The 25,320-nt window shown below is 38.5% G+C and overlaps 1 protein-coding gene across 3 annotated transcripts in view; it reads left to right on the top strand.

The window, feature by feature from the left end:
* Positions 1–23,940, top strand: part of LOC131977782 (complement factor H-related protein 2-like) — a 63,593-nt gene extending 39,653 nt beyond the window's left edge. The window contains exons 1-8 of one of the 3 annotated variants that reach the window (XM_059341214.1): positions 5,647–5,857; positions 6,891–7,073; positions 17,054–17,236; positions 17,875–18,057; positions 21,790–21,978; positions 22,375–22,563; positions 22,926–23,105; positions 23,613–23,940. In XM_059341214.1, coding sequence (XP_059197197.1) covers positions 5,662–5,857; positions 6,891–7,073; positions 17,054–17,236; positions 17,875–18,057; positions 21,790–21,978; positions 22,375–22,563; positions 22,926–23,105; positions 23,613–23,803 — 1,494 coding nt within the window. In that variant the 5' untranslated portion in view covers positions 5,647–5,661 and the 3' untranslated portion in view covers positions 23,804–23,940. Of the gene's footprint in view, positions 1–5,646; positions 5,858–6,890; positions 7,074–17,053; positions 17,237–17,874; positions 18,058–21,789; positions 21,979–22,374; positions 22,564–22,925; positions 23,106–23,612 lie in introns of those variants that run through there. The other 2 variants (XM_059341213.1, XM_059341217.1) reach the window with 2 other exon arrangements.
* The last annotated feature ends 1,380 nt before the right edge of the window (positions 23,941–25,320 follow it).

Genomic DNA, 25,320 nt, shown 5'->3' with positions numbered 1-25,320 from the left:
GAGGAAGCAGATATCAGATGCCACCTAAGTCATGCCACGTCACCCCTCTCAATGGCACCTGTCAGCATGTAATGGTGTTCCAAATTGAATTCTGGTTTAATGCCATTTGGTTGGCGCAGTAGCCATGCTTTCGTATCTGTATCTGAAGCATGCTGGATCCTTCACAACTCCTGTAAATACCCTTTCATCCTGCATCTTTTAGAATAATTTCTAGTCATAGATTTTCCTTTCCCTCCACCTCTTGCAGCATGTCTGTAGTTTTAAGCTTATTCAATGAGCTTATTCAATGAGCTAGGTGTCATAGAACAATAAAATAAATAAATATAATTAATAAATTAAATTGTCATTATTAAAAGTGCAACATAATTTGTGCGCAATCCCATTCATTGCAAAGAAAAGTATTTAAGCAGGAATAAAGAAGGAAATTCTGAATAAATTGACCAATAATAATGTGTGTGTATATATATATATATAATATATGCGTGTGGTTATGCAAACAATATATATATTTTATTTAGTAGTGACATTTCATGTGATATTGCCGAGTTTAATGATTTTTATGTTTGTGTATAAAAGAGTCTCCAGTGTTCATTTAGTATCGCAGTAGCCCTGAGATATGTGCTGCTTTCAGCCTGTTTGTTGTGGTTTTAGTATCTGCATCTCCTCCTTGAGGGTAGCAGTTAGAACAGGTGATGTGCTGGGTGGGATGAGTCCCTCAGAATACTGCAGGTTTCCGTGGCAGCGGGACCTGTACAGCTTCTCTAATGAGAGGAGAGCACAGCTGTTGATTTATGTGCTGTATTGATCACCTTAACTTTGCCATGCGCATCATTCCTTGACACAAGCTGTCGTCATCTCAAAACTTGACTACTGTAACGCCCTCCTGACAGGCCTGCCAGCCTGCACAATAAAACCGCTTCAGATGATCCAGAACGCGGAGGCGTGCATGGTCTACAACCAGCCAAAAAAGGTCACATGTCACACCGCTGCTCAACAAGCTCCACTGGCTACCTGTTGCAGCCTGCATCAAATTCAAATCTCTAATGCTGGCCTACAAAGTTGTCTCCGGTACTGCTCCTACCTACCTGAACGCCCTGATTCAGACATATGCTACCTCACGACCGTTGCGCTCTTCCAATGAACGGTGCCTGGCTCTGCCCCCTGTTGGTCCAAGGCAATCCAGACTCTTTGCATTTCTTGTTCCCCGCTGGTGGAACACACTACCAGTTCCAACCAGAGCAGGGGCATCCCTCTCTACCTTTTTATATAATAATAAAAAATAAAAAACCTCCTGAAAACCCAGCTCTTCAAGACACTGTAATCTCAGGTGAAGTTTGTGCTCAGAATTGCAGTTCTGGTTCCTGCTATGTGAAAATGGAACAGCATTTCGTTCTTTTTACAATGTCTATTGAGTCTTCAAATTCTCTTAGGCCAATGCAGCTCCTTCAATTGGTTTTGGGGGAATTCTTCAATATGAGTGGTTTGCAGATGCCTGGTCAACTAAAATCAGTCCCTCAGTAACCACTTAAATCCAAGGTTCTTTATGAGCATACCATATCTCCATCGCACATTTACTGTGGGGTAGTATAGGTACAAGAAAGCAATCATAGCATTCTGCAACAATGCTCCTACAGTGGAAATAATCAATAAGGTTTGCTCTTAAATACCCATTAAACAGTCTCATGCGTTTTTTATGTTTAACATAGTCATGCACTTTTAATATCTTCATATTGTGAGCTACCTTCATCTCTGGTCATGGGAATTATGTAGTTGATGCTATGAAGTTCAAAACTATATGCCTCAAGGCCAAGCCCTCCATCATGCCATGCCCTCCATTCTATCAGCTGACTCTCGATTAAGCAAATCCAACCTCTGAAGGATTTCAGACGGCTGGTGCCAGGCCACACATAGCAGTTGCACTAGATAGCATATTCCCCTTGCAGCCGCTGTGCTCTATGGGAATGGCCTCATGGTGGCTGGGGCCGGGCCCACACATAGCAGTCCCAATAGATAGCTTATTCCTCTTGCAGCCGCTGTGCTCTCGAGGAATGGCCTCACGGCGCGGTGCCAGGTCACACATAGCAGTTGCACTAGATGGCATGTTCTGCACCAAACATATGAGACTTGGTTTAACCAAAAGCTCCATTAGAGCTCATGATTCAGCCTTGTATTTCTTCTTTCTGCGCCAGCCTCCTCCTTAGTCCTGTACCTATAAAGATCTCCGTAGCTTGGCATTCATTGTATTTTTATTAGGATCATGCCATCTGCAAGTGCAAGTAGCATAGCATGCTAGCAGGGTTTCAGTGCCATATAAGATGCCAAAACCCAGCCTCCCAGAGCATTCTTGGGAATCCCTCACTTCAGCTGCTTCTCAAAGGCCTTAAAAGGCCCATCCTCAGGCAATGACCAAGACTGCTGTTATCTATTTCAATGGTGCATAGGTTGATAGGAATGTCAAAGGAATGTCGTTTTACTATATGATATTCAATGCTAGAATACATTTTTTTCTAATGGCTCTATGGGTTTCTAAGGCGTGGCAATTATACTACTAGATCAAATTCTTTCAACTCACATTATCCTTGCAAGAAACTAATTTCACCTTCTGTCCTTTTCTTCCATGATGAATACCTGAGTCTTCACTTCTCGACGGATCCTTCAGCACCTCTGTTCATCACTGGCGGACCAAACCTCCGACAAGATCCTGGTTCTCATCGAAGCTGCACAATCTATGCCTGAACTGTGGAATACCTCCAGAACGATACTTTCCTCATTCTTTAAGAATGGCAGCTACATCTGCAGCATCATCTGCCCATCTCAACATTAAAATTATGGGCAGATGTTGATCCTCAATGTACTAACGACATTTCAGGTTTAACAAGAATGAGAGCCTGCGTGCTCAAAAGCTCTTGAGTTCCTGCAACCTGGTCATATACAAAGAATAGATATTTGCAGCTAATCCCCGCCTAATTTCATTACTGCATCAGGTGGTTTGCTGGATCATTGATCTCATAGTTTTTGCATGTGCTGTTTTGAATTTCAGGACTCTGCTTTCACTGTTAATATTTGCCAGATGGCCTAATGATTCCAGTAGGTAGCATATTCCCCTCGTAGCCGCTGAGCTCTTGGGGAATGGCCTCACGGCGGCGGTTGCCAGGCCACACATAGCAGTTGCACTAGATAGCATATTCCCCTTGCAGCCGCTGTGCTCTTTGGGAATGGCCTCACGGCGGCTGGTGCCAGGCCACACATAGCAGTTGTACTAGATAGCATATTCCCCTTGCAGCCGCTGTGCTCTATGGGAATGGCCTCACGGTGGCTGGTGCCGGGCCCACACATAGCAGTCCCAATAGATAGCTTATTCCTCTTGCAGCCGCTGTGCTCTTGAGGAATGGCCTCACGGCGCGGTGCCAGGTCACACATAGCAGTTGCACTAGTTAGCATATTCCTCTTGCAGCCGCTGTGCTCTTTAGGAATGGCCTCACGGCGCGGTGCCAGGTCACACATAGCAGTTGCACTAGTTAGCATATTCCTCTTGCAGCCGCTGTGCTCTTGAGGAATGGCCTCACGGCGCGGTGCCAGGTCACACATAGCAGTTGCACTCGATAGCATATTCCTCTTGCAGCCAATGTGTTCTTGAGGAATGGCCTCACGGCGGCGGTGCCGGGTCCTCACATAGAACATCAGCGCTAGGCTCTGAATCTTTTGGTTTTGGGGGATTTATTGCATCACTCCTCAATACCTCCTGTAACTGCTGAGGAGTGATTTAGTCGGAGCCTAGACGCCAAATCTAAGCTATGTTTATTGTCCAATAAACACATTTTGTATCACGTGAGTTGTCTGACTGAAATGGAGCGACGCCTGCGAGCTAGTTCAGGCAGGCAACTCGAGCTGTGCTGCCATACACGTGACATGCCCCACTCCTCATACATCCTCCACTAAAACACACCCTCTATCCAATCTGGCGCTCTATTTAAGATGAGAGTAATCCTCGCTCTCCTCTGCCTGCCTATGCTGCTGCTACATCTGTACTGCCGCTTGCTTTCTCAGTCCCACCACCACCCCAGCATCCACCTGTAGGCTCCGACTGGGGGATTTATTGCATCACTCCTCAATACCTCATGTAACTGCTGAGGAGTGATTTAGTCGGAGCCTAGACGCCAAATCTAAGCTATGTTTATTGTCCAATAAACACATTTTGTATCACGTGAGTTGTCTGACTGAAGTGTCATGAATATTGTTTTCCACATGCTATACATGTTGAAGTATTGTCATGTTGCCAGCCTCTCCTCTCCTGTCCTCTCCTCTCTGCTCTGTGTAAACAGCCTCTCCTGTCCTCTCCTCTCTGCTCTGTGTAAACAGATTTTCAGTGAGTATTTGTCATGTGACAGTTCGTCTCAGCCAGCCATGTCCAAACTATTCCATAAAGGGCCATGCTGCCTGCAGATTTTTGTTCCAACCAATCAAGAACACACCTGATTCGACTGATCAGCTGTTTGAACCCTGAGATCAGTTGATTACATGACCCGTGCATGTTGTGCTTCTGCTTGGTTGGAAGGAAAACCTGCAGCCACATGGCCCTTTCAGGAATAGTTTGGACATGCCTGGTCTCAGCAAAATCAATCATGTCTTCATAGTGTCCCTGAGGAGCAGAATATTATGTTGCATTAAACTATAATATATGCAAGCATTTTTTTTTTCATTAAGGACAGAACAGATTTACAGTATCTATCAATCAATGCTCATGGGTCTAACTCTGTTCAGCAGGCGGCTGGTCGACCCAGAGGTCAGCCGGGTTCGGTCGCAGCAGTCGAGGGTTCAGAGAAAAACACCATATTATGCGATGTCCAAAAATGGAAAAAAGTCAGACTAACGTATGTTGACTTTTGTCAAAAATGGTCGAATTTTAAAATGCCAAAAATGCTTAAATTGGTCTATCATAGTCTGTTGATACATATTAGAGCATAATTTGGCCAGATATGACAGAAAAACACCATATTATGGGATGTCCAAAAATGACCCCCTCAAAAAAAATCCAAATTGTCAAATTTTAAAAATGCCTTAAAATGCATAAAATGGGTCAATTATACTCTGATGATACATGTAGTATTATATGTTGTCCTAAAATAGTGGGAAAAAAACAAACAAAACAAAAAACATCATTATATGACTAAAAAACAGGCAAATTTTAAAATGCCTGAAAAAGCTTCAAATGGGTCAATTATAGTCTGTTGATACATATTAGAGCATAATATGGCCAGAAATTACAGTAAAACACCATATTATGGGATGTCCAAAACATGAAGAAAGTCATTCTATAGTAGGTCCATTTTTTTTACTCTAAATTGCCCGTAGGAGTGAATGAGAGCATGAATGGTTGTCTGTCTTTATGTGTCAGCCCTGTGAGAGTCTGGAGACCAGTCCAGGGTGGACCCCGCCTCAAATTCGGATAAGTGATTAGGGAAAATTATTGTTTATTTGGATTTATTTTAATTTCTTATCTCATTTGTTGTTTTGTTAAATTTTGAACCAAATATATTTGTATTAACAGTTTTAAACTATTTTCAAAGCAAACTTGAGTGGTTCTTGTTTTACCATTCTGTTATTTCATAATGTAATTGATTTACATTTGTTCTGATTCATGTTTGTTTTAAGTACTAAGAAATGTTTGTGTGTTTTGGAGGGGAGGAGGTTTTCATTACAGACTTTGATCTGAATAGCTCTCAGTGGAAAAACCCCAACTCAGCCACAAAGGGACTGATTCCTGGATACAGCAGTTACAACTTCACAATGAGACTCTTTTACCTTCTTTGGCTTTTTTTCCTGCTGCTGAACGTTGACAAATCTTTTCAACAGATCGGTAAGAATGTCAGATCTTGTTTTCTTCATTGTTTTACTGCTAGAGTTAGAAAACACTCAAATGTGATCAACAAAGTCATAGTATGTTGCAAAACTGTAATTAAAAAGTACTATCACAATATAGTACTTTGTAAATACATGATCAAAAAAAGTCAAGAAATGGTCATACTGTAATTTGGAGATTGGCACTTTTATCATAGTCATAGTATAGTATTTACAAAAAGATAATAAAAACACCATATTAATTAATTACCAAAAACAGCATAGAATAGTGCGTTGATAACAGTAATAGTATAGTATGTCCAACACTATGAGAAAAAAATGCCATCGTAAAGTATGTTGAAAAAAGTCAACAAAAAAAAGATCATAGTGTAGTTTGTTAAAGCATTGTATGTCCCAAAAAACAACAACACAATAATATAGTATGTCCAAAAACTGTCAGTTGTCATGAAGAAATGTTCTCCATCAAAGATAGCATGTACTGTACCCGAGATTGAAATTGGTAATGTGCCCGGCCCTATCCGAGAATACAGAGAAAATGATGTGCTGCTCTTTGAGTGGAGCAAAAAATAATAAAAATGAACCCTACTTTAGTGAAAGAGTTAACCAATTTTGACAGGTGTACTCTTACTGCACCGTAAGAGGGAAAACCCTAGAAATTCACAACGTTTGTGATGGATGACAGGTTGTTTCTTCATGCAAAACAGATTTGGATTTTAAAATTAAAAAATCAAGCTGCTTTTATTTAAGAGGTTTAAGTAAAGGTGGGGCATTTTTTTACCTTTAGTACAAGTGGTGTATACAGAAAGTTAAGACAACACAAGAGTTAATTTTCACAAGTTTAAAAGTACTGCAGTTTGGGCAGAGACCAGGTCATGTGGTCTACGACAACATACTGACATATCCCTGGAGTTGATTTTTTTGTTTTTTCCTTTGCAAGTCATTCTTTTATTTTTAATGTTGTCAACAATATTTAAATGTTTTATTGTTTTCAGTGTTGTGGTTATTGGTTTCTGGTTGTCGTTGTTTGTTAGCATGTCCAACCCTCCCGGATGTTCCTCATGCCCACGTTTCAGAGGAGACCAAAAGAGCAGAGTACCAAGGCGGACATATGATACATTTCACTTGTGAACCTGGTTCCAAAATATCAGGAACAACCATCAGATATGTATGCTCGAGCGAGGGCTGGCTGGCAATCGGACAGGGAACGTGCAGCCGTAAGTCACTGGGTGATTGAACAGGAGCGTTGCAAACACAAACTATTGTATGATTTCAATGCTGGAATGGAACCAAGTACATTTACTCAAGTACTGTACTTAAGTACAATTTTGAGGTACTTGTATTTTACTTGAGTATTTCCATTTTATGTAACTTTATACTTCTACTCCAATACATTTTGATGCAAATATTGTACTTTTTTCCTCCACTACATTTAGCTGACAGCTTTAGTTATTTTTCAGGTCAAGATTTAGCATAAAAAAACATGATGCATTTAAAGTGATTACAAACTTTTATGAATTAAACCACTAAACAGTTTATTAAGTCATCAAAAATAGCCACACCAGACAACATTACAATGCTGCTTCCATAAATGCATCAATAATAATATATTTAGAATACACAAAACATTCTGAGTGGGTCCATTTTGCATAACAAGGACTTTTACTTTTGATACTTTAAGTACATTTTTTCATGCTGTTACTTTTGAAGTTTTACTTCCATTAGCTTTGAATGCAGGACTTTTACTTGTATTGGAGTAATTTCACAGTGTGGTATTAGTACTTTTACTTAAGTAAGAGATCTGAATACTTCTTCCACCACTGATCATATGTGACATCGTGTGTTATCTCCTCTTCTTGTCCTCTGTCGTTTGTTAGCATGTCCAACCCTTCCGGATGTTCCTCATGCCAACGTTTCAGAGGAAACCAAAAGAGCAGAGTACCAAGGCGGACATGTGATACATTTCACTTGTGAACCTGGTTACAAACCATCAGGTCCAAACATCAAATACGTATGCACAAGCGAGGGCTGGCTGGCAGTTGAACAGGGAACGTGCAGCCGTAAGTCAAGTGGCTTTTTGTTCTACACTTAACTGTTCTAACTCTAACCCTGAATAACTACTGGTGAATCCAAAGAATTAGGTCAAAACAGCCCAGTCGACAGAAAAAAATGTTGCCATTGTACATCTCTGACCTTGATATGAAACAAACAGTGTCTCTATAAGATGCGTCAGGTTTTCAACTAACTCCAATGTGAAATCAGGTGACAAACAAGCGTTAAACTCCACATGTGGAGGTCGGAGTAAGAACGGGAGGGGTCAGGGGTCAAAGGACAAATTGGACTCACCAACGAAGTTCGGTTCATGTCCCGTTCTAGCCTGGGTATACCCATACTGCCTTGCGCGCTTGATTTCATTTCGAACCTGCAGACAGTCTGGAATCTATGGCCGATTCTTAGCCCTGTTTTAGGGATCCAATCACAGAACGTGGAGGGACGGCGAGAGGATGACGCGTACTATTGGACAGACGGAAGCTTGTAGTTTTGTAGTTTTCTTACGGATCCAACATGGCTGCAGCAAACGCGAAGCTCTCTTTGGATCTAGATGTAGGCAGTGTTCTAGATAGTTTAGAGCCAAAGTTTATTTGAAAGAAGAACAACGTTTGACTTTACACTCCTGTTTCACCACCAAAAAGGATGTTTTAGCCTCGCTTCCGACAGGATTTGGCCAAAGTCTAATCTACCAACTAGCCCCACTACCGCTCGCTGCTGATCTCGCATGCGAGCCGGGGGACAGCGGAGCCGCTCAGAAACCCGCAGCAACTCGTCGATTGCCGATAAAATCAGTGAATGTGTGTGGCTGAATGACATGAGGGGGAATAAGGCGTAAAAATAAATAATCTTGCAGAAAGCGAGAACTGGAGAAGCAAAGCAGCAAGCAACACTCTCTCACAGACACACACACACACACCAACACTGCCGGTAGACGGTGAGCAGCCAGAGTCAGAACATGCTGCAGAAAAACATTGCAGAAGCAGAATTGAGCATTTTATTAGTTTAAAGTAGAGATAGGCAATTCTGGCTTTGCATCAATGTGTCAATTTTTGTCGCTCTACGTACGTCATCTGGTATAACTGATACGATTGAAGATTTTTAAACGTCTACTTCTCTGGCATAATTTCACCTAGAGACTCCATTTGAACTTTAAACAGTAGACACAAGTCTTGTGTATTGGTGTATTAATAAACGGTTCGATAGGTCATATAGCTTTTTATCAATACCTGTTCAATGACCATGATCATTTTTGGAGAAATTCTGAAATTATACTGGGTGTGTATTGCATGTGTCACAGTGTGTGACATCATCGCCAGAGTGTAGAGGGAGAGAAAAAATTGTCAAAAAATAAATTTGAAAACTGTGCTCCAGGCCGCAAATTCCACTCTACAGAAATAATTTATACATAGAAACGTAGGAAAATTTGTCTTCTCCCTCACAATCCTCTGGTAAAGCTGTCAGAGTTATAGTTTGGGCGTAGGACGCACAGATGCGCCACCAACACCACCAACAGCCTCATTGGCTCCCATATTAAAAACGCAGGAAGATTTCTGAAAAAGGGAGATGGAACAGTTTTTTTAGATCGCTCTAACAAAGCTATTTTTTCATTTTTGTGAAAAAAAAAAACAACATATGTAGACGTTCAGGAAGAACTCAGGACACTCAAAGTGAAGTCGGATCAATAATAGATAATATGGTTTTGCCAAAAATGCTTCCTGTTCGAGGCCAGAAATTCCAGTCTGTCCACCTCTGCTGTCACTGTGCCGGAACAGGTGTCAGTTAATTCTGTTGATTGCTTTGATCTGATTGCCTTTGATCTTTGCATAAGCGCGCACACTCCTCACACATGCATACACATGTTTCAAACACACACACACACACACAGGTAACTTTATGTGATTTTAATTACACACACACACACACACACACACACGCACACACACAGAGGTAGCTTTATGCGATTTTCGCTACACACACAAATGCGCGCGTAAGCAAATGCACACACTCCTCCAGATACACGTTTCACACACACACATTTTGAGGTTAAAGGGCATAGTTTGAAATCTCTGAAGAATGTCATCATAGTGTACACACACCGGCAGTAGCCCCCGTGGCCCTTTCAGAATTTCCCCAGAGGAAATTTTCTAGTATTTGATTTACTCCACATTAACAGTCTTATCATAACATGTATTCTTATCAGTAGCAGCTCAAAACCAGGTCATTTACTCTATTTTATAAAGTGGTTAAATTAATATTGAGCAGAATTTAGTTCAGAGTTTTGGTCCGGCCCTCGCAACCCTTGGGAAAATTAATTGCCCACCCCCTGCTCTATATGGTCTGTTTGTAAAACTGCTTCTCTCTTAAAATACACCAATTTACCATATTATATAGCCAGTCATTTGAGTCGTCACCTATTTCAGATGGCAGCATATTTATGTATAATTGATCTTAAGTAATGAAAAAGTTATCGTAGTCTTGAGTTTTTCTAATTTAAATTAGGGAGATATATTTAATATACTGTAAATATTCTTTGAAACATAGCAATGTTATGACAGTCCAATGGTTAAGTACATTGCCTTCAATTGCTTTTTAAACCATTTGCCCTGATCTCTTTTGTGAAGTTAACCCTTTAAATAAGAATTCTGTTTACAATGTGTATGTGATACTTTTTAATAGAATATACCGAAGTCACGACATAAAAACATAACCCTAACCCTGGGGGACATAAACCCCTGTTCACTGAGCCTTTATTCAATAACATTTGTTTTATTCTTTCTAGAGATCACTTGTCAAGTTGGCGCGATGCCTCCTAATGTCAGCGCAGTTGGTCTTCCACCAGGGACTATTACAATCAAGGCTGGACGTAAATTACAGTTTCAATGTGACAATGCAAGTCCACTAGACGGGCCTGCAGAAATTGAATGTTTGCAAACTGGGGAGTGGAATGCCAACTTTCCAACTTGTGGTATGTTCACTTTAACTGGCGGTTAAGCCTATTTATTTTAATTTTGCCCACCTCTTAATTTTCATATTTTTATATTTAGCCATCTTTTCAGGCTAAATTTCTATATTTCATGACAGTACAACTCATATACGGTAGTAAAACTATTAGGACAGGACAAAATCTAAATATTTTATGGTTGATTAAAGATAAGAGACACAGGAGGGAGCAGCAGAAACAAGCTGTGGTAAAACTAAAGGATGTACATAAGTGGAACAGAGCGCAAACTGAAGGTCTTTGTATGAAACATGGAGAATCTGTTCTATTGCCCTTTAATATCGATCTAGTACTGATCACACCATGAGCTTGAAGCAAGTCCAAACCTGACCCTGAATTAATCACATTCTCTTCTTCAAAACAGACAAATGCACAATGAAAGATGTGCCAGACAACGTATTCATTAGTTCATCAAACCGCTACCTGAAAAAAGGAGAGATGTTGTATTTTGGCTGCTACAATCCTAGCGACACCTTTCGGGGGAATAGAAAGGTTGAATGTCTAGCAAACGGAGAGTGGAGTCATGACTTCCCAACATGTGGAGGTACTGTAAATCAATTATTTTCTTGTCTTCTTTCTCCTTATCTAGAGAAATGATGAAAAGATGATACCTCTGTCAAATGTTTTGTTTGCTCTGTTTTCTAACATACATAACATCTTAGTGCTGATATTTTAGAATTCAGCTGATATTCTTAGTGTTTTAAGTTTCATTTAAAAAAAAAAACTAACTTAAGACATTTTTCTCATCCTAATGTTAATTCAACTATAAATTTAAAATAATAATAAAATTAAATTTACCTCTTTCAAAGGGGGTTTGAACAAGACCTGGACATTAAAACTTCCATGACTTTTAAAAATGTTGTGCATGTTTTTTCTGTTTTTTTTTTTTTTGTTGTTGTTGTTTTACATTCTTTCAGATCCTTTGACTTGTGGAACACCACCATACCTTGAGGATGGAGACGTCACGACCAGTAGTAAAACCGAATACAGCCATGGAGAGAAGGTTGAATACAGCTGTCACAATTATTACACTATGGCAGGTGGGCCTCACAAAACCTGCAACAATGGTGAATGGACTGGATCTATCACCTGCCTCAGTAAGTTACTATTTCATTTATGTTTTCATGTTGTGGGGATCAATGTGATTGTTTTTCTTAAAAATAGGACAAGTAAGGTGAAAGAACACGTCCGTGTTGTAGATACTATGTCTTCCTCTGCATTGTTTAAGTGCAGTATCTGCATTTCCCCAGGTCACATATGGGTTCTTAATCAATCTAAAAAAGGTATAAAATAACACAATCTGGCTTTCCTATATGATTCAGTTTACAGGCCAGAAATTCCTGTGCAGCATACTGTATGTATAATCATGCTAGTATTTGATTAAAAAAAATATAATATCATACACACACACACATATATATATATATATGTATATGTGTGTATGTGTATATATATGTATAATTTTATATTTTTTTTATCAAATACTAGCATGATTATACATATAGTATGCTGCACAGTAAATCCCCCATGAATAAACTGCTTTTTATGTGTTATCTCTTGCAGAACCCTGCACTCCCAATGAACACATCATGGCGAGCCACAATATTAGATTCAGACATTTAAGCTTTCAGCTGTATTCAGCCCATAATGATGTCATTGAGTTCAGTTGTACCAGAGGAAGACCTGTTGGCACAGTGGAGATGCGTCAGACGTGTCTTAATGGTCAGTTGGACTTCCCTACTTGCGAGTAAAAGCTTTTAATCAACTGACTTTGATAAACATGAGCTGGCTGGACAAACATATAAACGATTAACCAGAGTAAACACTGAGACCAGTTATGTCCTGATCCAGTGTCTATACTTCTCTGTTGTGTGTGGTCATATAAATAAAACATACAATATCACTTGGCCTTCCTCTTTGTGTGTGATGAGTGTAACGTATGTGAGTCAATATCACTATAAAGTGCCTTTGGTGTCCTCATCAGAATTGCTCAGTCATCAAGAAAATGGAGCAAAACTCTGAGGTCTTATTATAAATGGCCAAACATTTACACACATATCAGTAGAATGAAAAGTCTCCTAAAATGTGTTTCCTTCATTTTATACAGTTTTTTTCATTGGATGTATGTGATTTTGGAAGCATGTCCCACACACTGCTCCGCCTACTTCAGGAGCATGTACATTATCTGCCTATAGTTACTTTAAAAAAAAGTGTGGGAGCTTGACCAACATGCAACCTCTACTCAATACAATAAATATGAAATTAAATGGAAAATCTGAACTTTTTTTTTTCTGGAAATGGGGAAGTCAGTAGATAATGTAGATAATGCTGTATAAACTTCCTTTATATCACATCATAAAGCACTGTAAATGACCCAAAAAAGTTATACTTGCAATTGGTCGTTATTACAGCATGTTGCTTATTACAAATGCACCATGAACATAAAAAAACAAGATGGGGAACCTGAAAATATACCATCAGGAAATGCTTATTAGGTGAGCAACAGTAGTTACTTAACAGATTCAGATTATAATAAAATATAAATCAACAAATAAATGATTCTGTACTAAGTACAAATTGCGTTAATGCGTCAATAATCATGTATTTTATTCTGAAAGAGCCTTCTTGTTCAGTGATTATGCACTTTAACTGAAGTAAGATTTAAATGCTGGAACTTTACTTGTAATGTTTTTTCACTGTACCAGTTTTACTTTTTAAAAGATGTGAGTGTTTCTTCAACCAGTGAATAAAACACATCGTTGAAGATTAAACTTAACTAAACTTAAAAGTCAGAGTGTTATTGAGGCACTGTTTCTCCTTTCAGAGAAGTTTCCCTTCGAAACTTCTCCGATGTTTTTATTTAAGAATCGGTTTAAGGCTTAAAGAGGTCAACATATCGATAGAAATTGCTTTTGTGTTTCAGATTTATCTTCCGAGCCTGTGAAGGGGCTTGACCCATAGGTTGAGAACTCCTGATCCAAACTACAAAAAAGCTTGTAAAGTAGTTAAAACTTGCTCCACCTTGACCAAAACATAAGTATTAACGGTCTTATCATGTTGTACATTTAAATATCTGCTACTGGGGGCACAGTATATACTGTTTTTACTTGTAATTATCTTGTTTTACATACGTAGCATTTTGAATGCAGAACTCTGAGTTCATCTTCCATTACTGATCTGTACACAGTATCCTGTAAATCCACACAAAATGTGTACATTATCTCCTGCATGGAGAATTGTATTATCGTGAGGAAACATAACATTGAATTCAAATTAAGCCAAGACGAAGTTTCCTTCCTCTGTCCAGATCAGACCAATGGACATTGAGAGTGTGTGCGCGTGTGTGTGTGTGTGTGTCTGTGCAGAATAACACAGGTAGAATGACAGAAATCATAAGAAAAAGAAAAAAGTCAGGTTGGATTTCTCTTATAAATTATTTTTTAATAGAAATTAAATGGAATTTATATACACAACACTCTTTCAAGTGGCAACAAGTGTCATGAATATTGTTTTCCACATGCTATACATGTTGAAGTATTGTCATGTTGCCAGCCTCTCCTCTCCTGTCCTCTCCTCTCTGCTCTGTGTAAACAGCCTCTCCTGTCCTCTCCTCTCTGCTCTGTGTAAACAGATTTTCAGTGAGTATTTGTCATGTGACAGTTCGTCTCAGCCAGCCATGTCCAAACTATTCCATAAAGGGCCATGCTGCCTGCAGATTTTTGTTCCAACCAATCAAGAACACACCTGATTCGACTGATCACCTGTTTGAACCCTGAGATCAGTTGATTACATGACCCGTGCATGTTGTGCTTCTGCTTGGTTGGAAGGAAAACCTGCAGCCACATGGCCCTTTCAGGAATAGTTTGGACATGCCTGGTCTCAGCAAAATCAATCATGTCTTCATAGTGTCCCAGAGGAGCAGAATATTATGTTGCATTAAACTATAATATATGCAAGCATTTTTTTTTTCATTAAGGACAAAACAGATTTACAGTATCTATCAATCAATGCTCATGGGTCTAACTCTGTTCAGCAGGCGGCTGGTCGACCCAGAGGTCAGCCGGGTTCGGTCGCAGCAGTCGAGGGTTCAGAGAAAAACACCATATTATGCGATGTCCAAAAATGGAAAAAAGTCAGACTAACGTATGTTGACTTTTGTCAAAAATGGTCGAATTTTAAAATGCTTAAATTGGTCTATCATAGTCTGTTGATACATATTAGAGCATAATTTGGCCAGATATGACAGAAAAACCCCATATTATAGGATGTCCAAAAATGAACCCCTCAAAAAAAGTCCAAATTGTCAAATTTCAAAAATGCCTTAAAATGCATAAAATGGGTCAATTATACTCTGATGATACATGTAGTATTATATGTTGTCCTAAAATAGTGGAGGAAAAAACAAACAAAAAAAACATCATTATATGACTAAAAAACAGGCAAATTTTAAAATGCCTGAAAATGCTTCAAATGGGTCAATTATAGTCTGTTGATACATATTAGAGCATAATATGACCAGAAATTACAGTAAAACACTATATTATGGGATGTCCAAAACATGAAGAAAGTCATTCTATAGTAGGTCAATTTTTTTTACTCTAAATTGCCCGTAGGAGTGAATGAGAGCATGAATGTTTGTCTGTCTTTATGTGTCAGCCCTGTGTACAGTCTGGAGACCAGTCCAAATTCAAATAATTTTTAGGAAAAATGATTGTTTATTTGGATTTATTTTAATTTCTTATCTCATTTGTTGTTTTGTTAAATTTTGAACCAAATATATTTGTATTAACAGTTTTAAACTATTTTCAAAGCAAACTTGAGTGGTTCTTGTTTTACCATTCTGTTATTTCATAATGTAATGGATTTGCATTTGTTCTGATTCATGTTTGTTTTAAGTACTAAGAAATGTTTGTGTGTTTTGGAGGGGAGGAGGTTTTCATTGCAGACTTTGATCTGAATAGCTCTCAGTGGAAAAACCCCAACTCAGCCACAAAGGGACTGATTCCTGGATAAAGCAGTTACAACTTCACAATGAGACTCTTTTACCTGCTTTGGCTTTTTTTCCTGCTGCTGAACGTTGACAAATCTTTTCAACAGATCGGTAAGAATGTCAGATCTTGTTTTCTTCATTGTTTTACTGCTAGAGTTAGAAAACACTCAAATGTGATCAACAAAGTCATAGTATGTTGCAAAACTGTAATTAAAAAATACTATCACAATATAGTACTTTGTAAATACATGATCTAAAAAAGTCAAGAAATGGTCATACTGTAATTTGGAGATTGGCACTTTTATCATAGTCATAGTATAGTATTTACAAAAAGATAATAAAAACACCATATTAATTAATTACCAAAAACAGCATAGAATAGTGCATTGATAACAGTAATAGTATAGTAATAAATATAGTATGTCCAACACTATGAGGAAAAAATGCCATAGTAAAGTATGTTGAAAAAAAGTCAACAAAAAAAGATCATAGTGTAGTTTGTTAAAGCATTGTATGTCCCAAAAAACAACAACACAATAATATAGTATGTCCAAAAACTGTCAGTTGTCATGAAGAAATGTTCTCCATCAAAGATAGCATGTACTGTACCCGAGATTGAAATTGGTAATGTGCCCGGCCCTATCCGAGAATACAGAGAAAATGATGTGCTGCTCTTTGAGTGGAGCAAAAAATAATAAAAATGAACCCTACTTTAGTGAAAGGGTTAACCAATTTTGACAGGTGTACTCTTACTGCACCGTAAGAGGGAAAACCCTAGAAATTCACAACGTTTGTGATGGATGACAGGTTGTTTCTTCATGCAAAACAGATTTGGATTTTAAAATTCAAAAATCAAGCTGCTTTTATTTAAGAGGTTTAAGTAAAGGTGGGGCATTTTTTTTACCTTTAGTACAAGTGGTGTATACAGAAAGTTAAGACAACACAAGAGTTAATTTTCACAAGTTTAAAAGTACTGCTGTTTGGGCAGAGACCAGGTCATGTGGTCTACGACAGCATACTGACATATCCCTGGAGTTGATTTTTTTGTTTTTTCCTTTGCAAGTCATTCTTTTATTTTTAATGTTGTCAACAATATTTAAATGTTTTATTGTTTTCAGTGTTGTGGTTATTGGTTTCTGGTTGTCGTTGTTTGTTAGCATGTCCAACCCTCCCGGATGTTCCTCATGCCCACGTTTCAGAGGACACCAAAAGAGCAGAGTACCAAGGCGGACATATGATACATTTCACTTGTGAACCTGGTTCCAAAATATCAGGAACAAGCATCAGATATGTATGCTCGAGCGAGGGCTGGCTGTCAATCGGACAGGGAACGTGCAGCCGTAAGTCACTGGGTGATTGAACAGGAGCGTTGCAAACACAAACTATTGTATGATTTCAATGCTGGAATGGAACCAAGTACATCTACTTAATTTTGAGGTACTTGTACTTTACTTGAGTATTTCCATTTTATGTAACTTTATACTTCTACTCCACTACATTTTGAGGCAAATATTATACTTTTTTCCTCCACTACATTTAGTTGACAGCTTTAGTTATTTTTCAGGTCAAGATTTAACATAAAAAACATGATGCATTTAAAGTGATTACAAACTTTTATGAATTAAACCACTAAACAGTTTATTAAGTCATCAAAAATAGCCACACCAGACAACATTACAATGCTGCTTCCATAAATGCATCAATAATAATATATTTAGAATACACAAAACATTCTGAGTGGGTCCATTTTGCATAACAAGGACTTTTACTTTTGATACTTTAAGTACATTTTGATGCTGTTACTTTTGAAGTTTTACTCCAATAAGCTTTGAATGCAGGACTTTAACTTGTATTGGAGTAATTTCACAGTGTGGTATTAGTACTTTTACTAAAGTAAGAGATCTGAATACTTCTTCCAACTCTGATCATATGTGACATTGTGTGTTATCTCCTCTTCTTGTCCTCTGTCGTTTGTTAGCATGTCCAACCCTCCCGGATGTTCCTCATGCCCACGTTTCAGAGGAAACCAAAAGAGCAGAGTACCAAGGCGGACATGTGATACATTTCACTTGTGAACCTGGTTACAAAAAATCAGGTCCAAACATCAAATACGTATGCACAAGCGAGGGCTGGCTGGCAGTCGAACAGGGAACGTGCAGCCGTAAGTCAAATGGCTTTTTGTTCTACACTTAACTCTTCTAACTCTAACCCTGAATAACTACTGGTGAATCCAAAGAAATAGGTCAAAACAGCCCAGTGGACAGAAAAAAATGTTGCCATTGTACATCTCTGACCTTGATATGAAACAAACAGTGTCTCTATAAGATGCGTCAGGTTTTCAACTAACTCCAATGTGAAATCAGGTGACAAACAAGCGTTAAACTCCACATGTGGAGCTCGGAGTAAGAACGGGAGGGGTCAGGGGTCAAAGGACAAATTGGACTCTCCAAAGAAGTTCGGTTCATGTCCCGTTCTAGCCTGGGTATACCCATACTGCCTTGCACGCTTGAATTCATTTCGAACCTGCAGACAGTCTGGAATCTATGGCCGATTCTTAGCCCTGTTTTAGGGATCCAATCACAGAACGTGGAGGGACGGCGAGAGGATGACGCGTACTATTGGACAGACGGAAGCTTGTAGTTTTGTAGTTTTCTTACGGATCCAACATGGCTGCAGCAAACGCGAAGCTCTCTTTGGATCTACGTAGATGTAGGCAGTGTTCTAGATAGTTTAGACCCAAAGTTTATTTGAAAGAAGAACAACGTTTGACTTTACACTCCTGTTTCACCACCAAAAAGGATGTTTTAGCCTCGCTTCCGACAGGATTTGGCCAAAGTCTAATCTACCAACTAGCCCCACTACCGCTCGCTGCTGATCTCGCATGCGAGCTGGGGGACAGCGGAGCCGCCCAGAAACCCACAGCAGCTCGTCGATTGCCCATAAAATCAGTGAATGTGTGTGGCTGAATGACATGAGGGGGAATAAGGCGTAAAAATAAATAATCTTGCAGAAAGCGAGAACTGGAGAAGCAAAGCAGCAAGCAACACTCTCTCACAGACACACACACACACACACACACACACACACACACACCAACACTGCCGGTAGACTGTGAGCAGCCAGAGTCAGAACATGCTGCAGAAAAACATTGCAGAAGCAGAATTGGGCATTTTAGTAGAGATGGGCTACTCTGGCTTTGTAAACATCAATTTCTGTCGCTCTACATACGTCATCTGGTATAACTGATACGATTGGCTAAGAGCTACCTACAGACGCTTATGATAGACATTCGCAGCGCCCAATAAACGGCTCTGGAGGATCGTAAACCACGCCTCCTCTACGGAGAAATGAATACCTGATTTCCAGACTAATCTCATTTGTGATTAGTCTGGTGTTAGCCAGGCTAGCCCCAAGCACTACTGTTATACTGTGGATTTTTTCTTCTTCCTCTTCCGGACGCAATTTCGTCCCGCTACTAGTCCTACAATTTGAAGAGTTGCAGGACAAATTATATATCAAATCATGTGGTTTGATCGGGATCAGTGTGTTATTACTTTTCTCTATGGAATATGAATTTTTCACGACGTAAGTCGCGAAAAACTGCACAAAATTTTGCATTCAAGTGAATGGGACGGCCGAAAAAAAATTAGCGAAAAAGAACAATAATTGGAGATTTTTAAACGTCTACTTCTCTGGCATAATTTCACCTAGAGACTCCATTTAAACTTTAAACAGTAGACACAAGTCTTGTGTATCGGTGTATTAATCCACATTTCGATAGGTCATATAGTTTTTTTATCAATCCCTGTTCAATGACCATGATCATTTTTGGAGAAATTCTGAGATTATAATGGGTGTGTATTGCACGGAATGTTCGTGTCAGAGTGTGTGATGTTATCACTCAGAGTGTAGAGGGAGAGGTAAAACTGTCAAAAAAGAAATTTGAAAACTGCGCTCCAGGCCGCAAATTCCACTCTACAGAAATAATTTATACATAGAAATGTAGGAAAATTTGTCTTCTCACTCACAATCCTCTGGTAAAGCTGTCAGAGCTATAGTTTGGGTGTACGATGCAAAGATGCGCCACCAAAACCACCAACAGCCTCATTGGGTCCCATATTAAAAACGTAGGAAGATTTCGAAAAAAAGGAAGATGGAACAGGTTTTTTAGATCGCTCTAACAAAGCTATTTTTTTTATTTTTCTTTAAAAAAAATCATATGTAGACGTTCAGGAAGAACTCGGGACGCTCAAAGTGAAGTCGGATCAATGATAGGTATTATGGTTTTGACAAAAATGCTTTCTGTTCGAGGCCAGAAATTCGAGTCTGTCCACCTCTGCTGTCACTCTTTCGGAACATTAACAGCTGCAGTTAATTCTGTTGATTGCTTTGATCTGATTGCCTTTGATCTTTGATGTGATTACAGTTACAGATACTCACACACACACATGCACTAAAGTGCGCACACTCCTCACACATGCATATACATGCTTCATACACGCACACACAGGTAACTTTATGTGATTTTAATTACACACACACACACACACACACACACACACACAGGTAACTTTATGCGATTTTCGCTACACACACACACACACACAGGCACACAGCTTTTTTAGATCGCTCTCACAAAGCTTTTTTTTTTCATTTTTGTGAGAAAAAAAAACATATGTAGACGTTCAGGAAGAACTCAGGACGCTCAAAGTGAAGTCGGATCAATGATAGGTATTATGGTTTTTCCAAAAATGCTTTCTGTTCAAGGCCAGAAATTCCAGTCTGTCCACCTCTGCTGTCACTGTGCCGGAACAGGTGTCAGTTAATTCTGTTGATTGCTTTGATCTGATTGCCTTTGATCTTTGATGTGATTATAGTTACAGATACACACACACACGTGCGCGTAAGCGCGCACACTCCTCACACATGCATACACATGCTTCAAACACACACGCACGCACACGCACACACACACACACACACACAGGTAACTTTATGTGATTTTAATTACACACACACACACACAGGTAACTTTATGCGATTTTCGCTACACACACACACACAAATGCACGAGTAAGCAAATGCGCACACTCCTCCAGATGCACGTTTCACACACTCACTCTCACACACACACACACACACACACACACACATTTTGAGGTTAAAGGGCATAGTTTGAAATCTCTGAAGAATCTAATCATAGTGTACACACACCGGCAGTAGCCCCCGTGGCCCTTTCAGAATTTCCCCAGAGGAAATTTTCTAGTATTTGATTTACTCGACATTAACAGTCTTATCATAACATGTATTCTTATCAGTAGCAGCTCAAAACCAGGTCATTTACTCTATTTTATAAAGTGGTTAAATTAATATTGAGCAGAATTTTGTTCAGAGTTTTGGTACGGCCCCCGCAACCCTTGGGAAAATTAGTAGCCCACCCCTGCTCTATATGGTCTGTTTGTAAAACTGCTTCTCTCTTAAAATACACCAATTTACCATATTAGCCAGTTATTTGAATCGTCACCTATTTCAGATGGCAGAAGAATTTATGTATAATTGATCTTAAGTAATAAAAAAGTTATCGTAGTCTTGAGTTTTTCTAATCTAAATTAGGGAGATATATTTTATATACTGTAAATATTCTTTGAAACATAGCAATGTTATGACAGTCCAATGGTTAAGTAAATTGACTTCAATTGCATTTTAAACCATTTGCCCTGATCTTTTTTGTGAAGTTAACCCTTTAAATAAGAATTCTGTTTACAATGTGTATGTGATACTTTTTAATAGAATATACCAAAGTCACTACATAAAAACATAACCCTAACCCTGGGGGACATAAACCCCTGTTCACTGAGCCTTTATTTAATAACATTTGTTTTATTCTTTCTAGAGATCACTTGTCAAGTTGGTGCGATGCCTCCTCATGTCAGCGCAGTTGGTCTTCCACCAGGGACTATTACAATCAAGGCTGGACGTAAATTACAGTTTCAATGTGACAATGCAAGTCCACTAGACGGGCCGCAGGAAATTGAATGTTTGCTAACTGGGGAGTGGAATGCCAACTTTCCAACTTGCGATGGTATGTTCACTTTAACTGGCGGTTAACCCCATTTATTTTCATTTTGCCCACCTCTTAATTTTCATATTTTTTATTTAACCAACTTTTCAGGCTAAATCTCTATATTTCATGACAGTACAACTCATATACGGTAGTAAAACTATTAGGACAGGACAAAATCTAAATATTTTATGGTTGATTAAAGATAAGAGACACAGGAGGGAGCAGCAGAAACAAGCTGTGGTAAAACTAAAGGATGCACATAAGTGGAACAGAGCGCAAACTGAAGGGCTTTGTATGAAACATGGAGAATATGTTCCATTGCCCTTTAATATCGATCTAGTACTGCTCACACCATGAGCTTGAAGCAAGTCCAAACCTGACCCTGAATTAATCACATTCTCTTCTTCAAAACAGACAAATGCACAGTGAAAGATGTGCCAAACACCGTACGCATGACTCCAAGGACTTTACCAAACAATCAACTGAGAAAAGGACAGCAGTTGCGTTTTGCTTGCACCAATCGTAGAGACACCCTTCTAGGGAATGCAGAGGTTGAATGTCTAGCAAACGGAGAGTGGAGTCATGACTTCCCAACATGTGGAGGTACTGTAAATCAATTATTTTCTTGTCTTCTTTCTCCTTATCTAGAGAAATGATGAAAAGATGATACCTCTGTCAAATGTTTTGTTTGCTGTTTTCTAACATACATAACATCTTAGTGCTGATATTTTAGAATTCAGCTGATATTCTTAGTGTTTTAAATTTCATTTAAAAAAAAAAAACTAACTTAAGACATTTTTCTCATGTTAATTCAACTATAAATTTAAAATAATAATAAAATTCAATTTACCTCTTTAAAGGGGGTTTGAACAAGACCTGGACATTAAAACTTCCATGACTTTTAAAAATTTTGTGTATGTTTTTTCTGTTGTTGTTTTTGTTGTTGTTGTTTTACATTCTTTCAGATCCTTTGACTTGTGGAACACCACCAATCCTTATAGATGGAGACATCACGACCAGTAGTAAAACCGAATACAGCCATGGAGAGAGGGTTGAATACAGCTGTCAGAATTATTACACTATGGCAGGTGGGCCTTACAAAACCTGCAACAATGGTGAATGGACTGGATCTATCACCTGCCTCAGTAAGTTACTATTTCATTTATGTTTTCATGTTGTGGGGATCAATGTAATTGTTTTTCTTAAAAATAGGACAAGTAAGGTGAAAGAACACGTCCGTGTTGTAGATACTATGTCTTCCTCTGCATTGTTTAAGTGCAGTATCTGCATTTCCCCAGGTCACATATGGGTTCTTAATCAATCTAAAAAGGTATAAAATAACACAATCTGGCTTTCCTATATGATGCAGTTTTCAGGCCAGAAATTCCCGTGCAGCATACTGTATGTATAATCATGCTAGTATTTGATAAAAAAAATATAATATTATACATATATATATCTATATATATATATATATAGATATATATATATGTGTGTGTGTGTGTGTGTTTGTGTGTGTGTATATATATATATATATATATATATATGTATAATTTCATATTTTTTATCAAATACTAGCATGATTATACATACAGTATGTATACAGTAAATCTCCCATTAAAAAACTGCTTTTTATGTGTTATCTCTTGCAGAACCCTGCACTGTCAATAAACACATCATGGCGAGCCACAATATTAGATTCAGATATTCACATTTCCAGAGGCTGTATGTATCCCATAATGATGTCATTGAGTTCAGTTGTACCAGAGGAAGACCTGTCAGCACAGTGGAGATGCGTCAGACGTGTCTTAATGGTCAGTTGGACTTACCTATTTGCTTTTAATCAACTGACTTTGATAAACATGAGCTGGCTGGACAAACATGTAAACGATTAACCAGAGTAAACACTGAGACCAGTTATGTCCTGATCCAGTGTCTATACTTCTCTGTTGTGTGTGGTCATATAAATAAAACATACAATATCACTTGGCCTGCCTCTTTGTGTGTGATGAGTGTAACGTATGTGAGTCAATATCACTAAAAAGTGCCTTTGGTGTCCTCATCAGAATTGCTCAGTCATCATGAAAATGGAGCAAAACTCTGAGGTCTTATTATAAATGGCCAAACATTTACACACATATCAGTACAATGAAAAGTCTCCTAAAATGTGTTTCCTTCATTTTATTTTTTTTCATTGGATGTATGTGATTTTGGCAGGATGTCCCACACACTGCTCCGCCTACTTCAGTAGCATGTACATTATCTGCCTATAGTTACTTAAAAAAAGTGTAGGAGCTTGACCAACATGCATTTCTAACAGCATAACCTCTACTTAATACAATAAATATGAAATTAAATGGAAAATCTGAACTTTTTTGGGGGGAAATGGGGAAGTCTCAAAGGCACCTTGTGGTGATATTGACGTATGTGTCCAATCTTGACTTCTTAAGAGGAAGATTCAAGTCAGCTCGTCTGGAGAGAAGCGTTGGCTCTCCGTTGTGCTGTAGATAATGCTGTATAAACTTCCTTTATATCACATCATAAAGCACTGTAAATGACCTAAAAAAGTTATTCTTGCAATTGGTTGTTATTACAGCATGTTGCTTATTACAAATGCACCATGAACATAAAAAAACAAGATGGGGAACCTGAAAATATACCATCAGGAAATGCTTATGAGGTAAGCAACAGTAGTTACTTAACAGATTCAGATTATAATAAAATATAAATCAACAAATAAATGATTTTGTTACCCAAGTTACCCAGCAGTAAATAACAGCTGGAATTATATTCATAGAAGAAGACGATTAAACTTCACTAAACTTAAAAGGCAGAGTGTGATAGAGGCACTGTTTCTCCTTTCAGAGAAGTTTCCCTTCGAAATTTCTCCGATGGTTTTTTTAAGAATCGGTTTAAGGCTTAAAGAGGTCAAAATATTGATAGAAATTGCTTTTGTGTTTCAGATTTATCTTCCGAGCCTGTGAAGGGTCTTGACCCATAGGTTGAGAACTCCTGATCAAAACTACAAAAAAGCTTGTAAAGTAGTTAAAACTTGCTCCACCTTGACCAAAACATAAGTCTTAACGGTCTTATCATGTTGTATATTTAAATATCTGCTACTGGGGGCACAGTATATACTGTTTTTATTTGTAATTATCTTGTTTTACATACGTAGCATTTTGAATGCAGAACTCTGAGTTCATCTTCCATTACTGTTCTGTACACAGTATCCTGTAAATCCACTCTTCACAGTTACAAAATGTGTACATTATCTCCTGCATGGAGAATTGTATTATCGTGAGGAAACAAAATAATACATTAAAATAAAGCCATGATGAAGTTTCCATACTCAGCCCAGAT

Source organism: Centropristis striata, chromosome 9, assembly GCF_030273125.1.
Source record: "Centropristis striata isolate RG_2023a ecotype Rhode Island chromosome 9, C.striata_1.0, whole genome shotgun sequence".
NCBI classification, from domain to species: domain Eukaryota; kingdom Metazoa; phylum Chordata; class Actinopteri; order Perciformes; family Serranidae; genus Centropristis; species Centropristis striata.
Note: the sequence above shows the minus strand (reverse complement) of the source record. Positions and strands in the feature narration are given on the sequence as shown.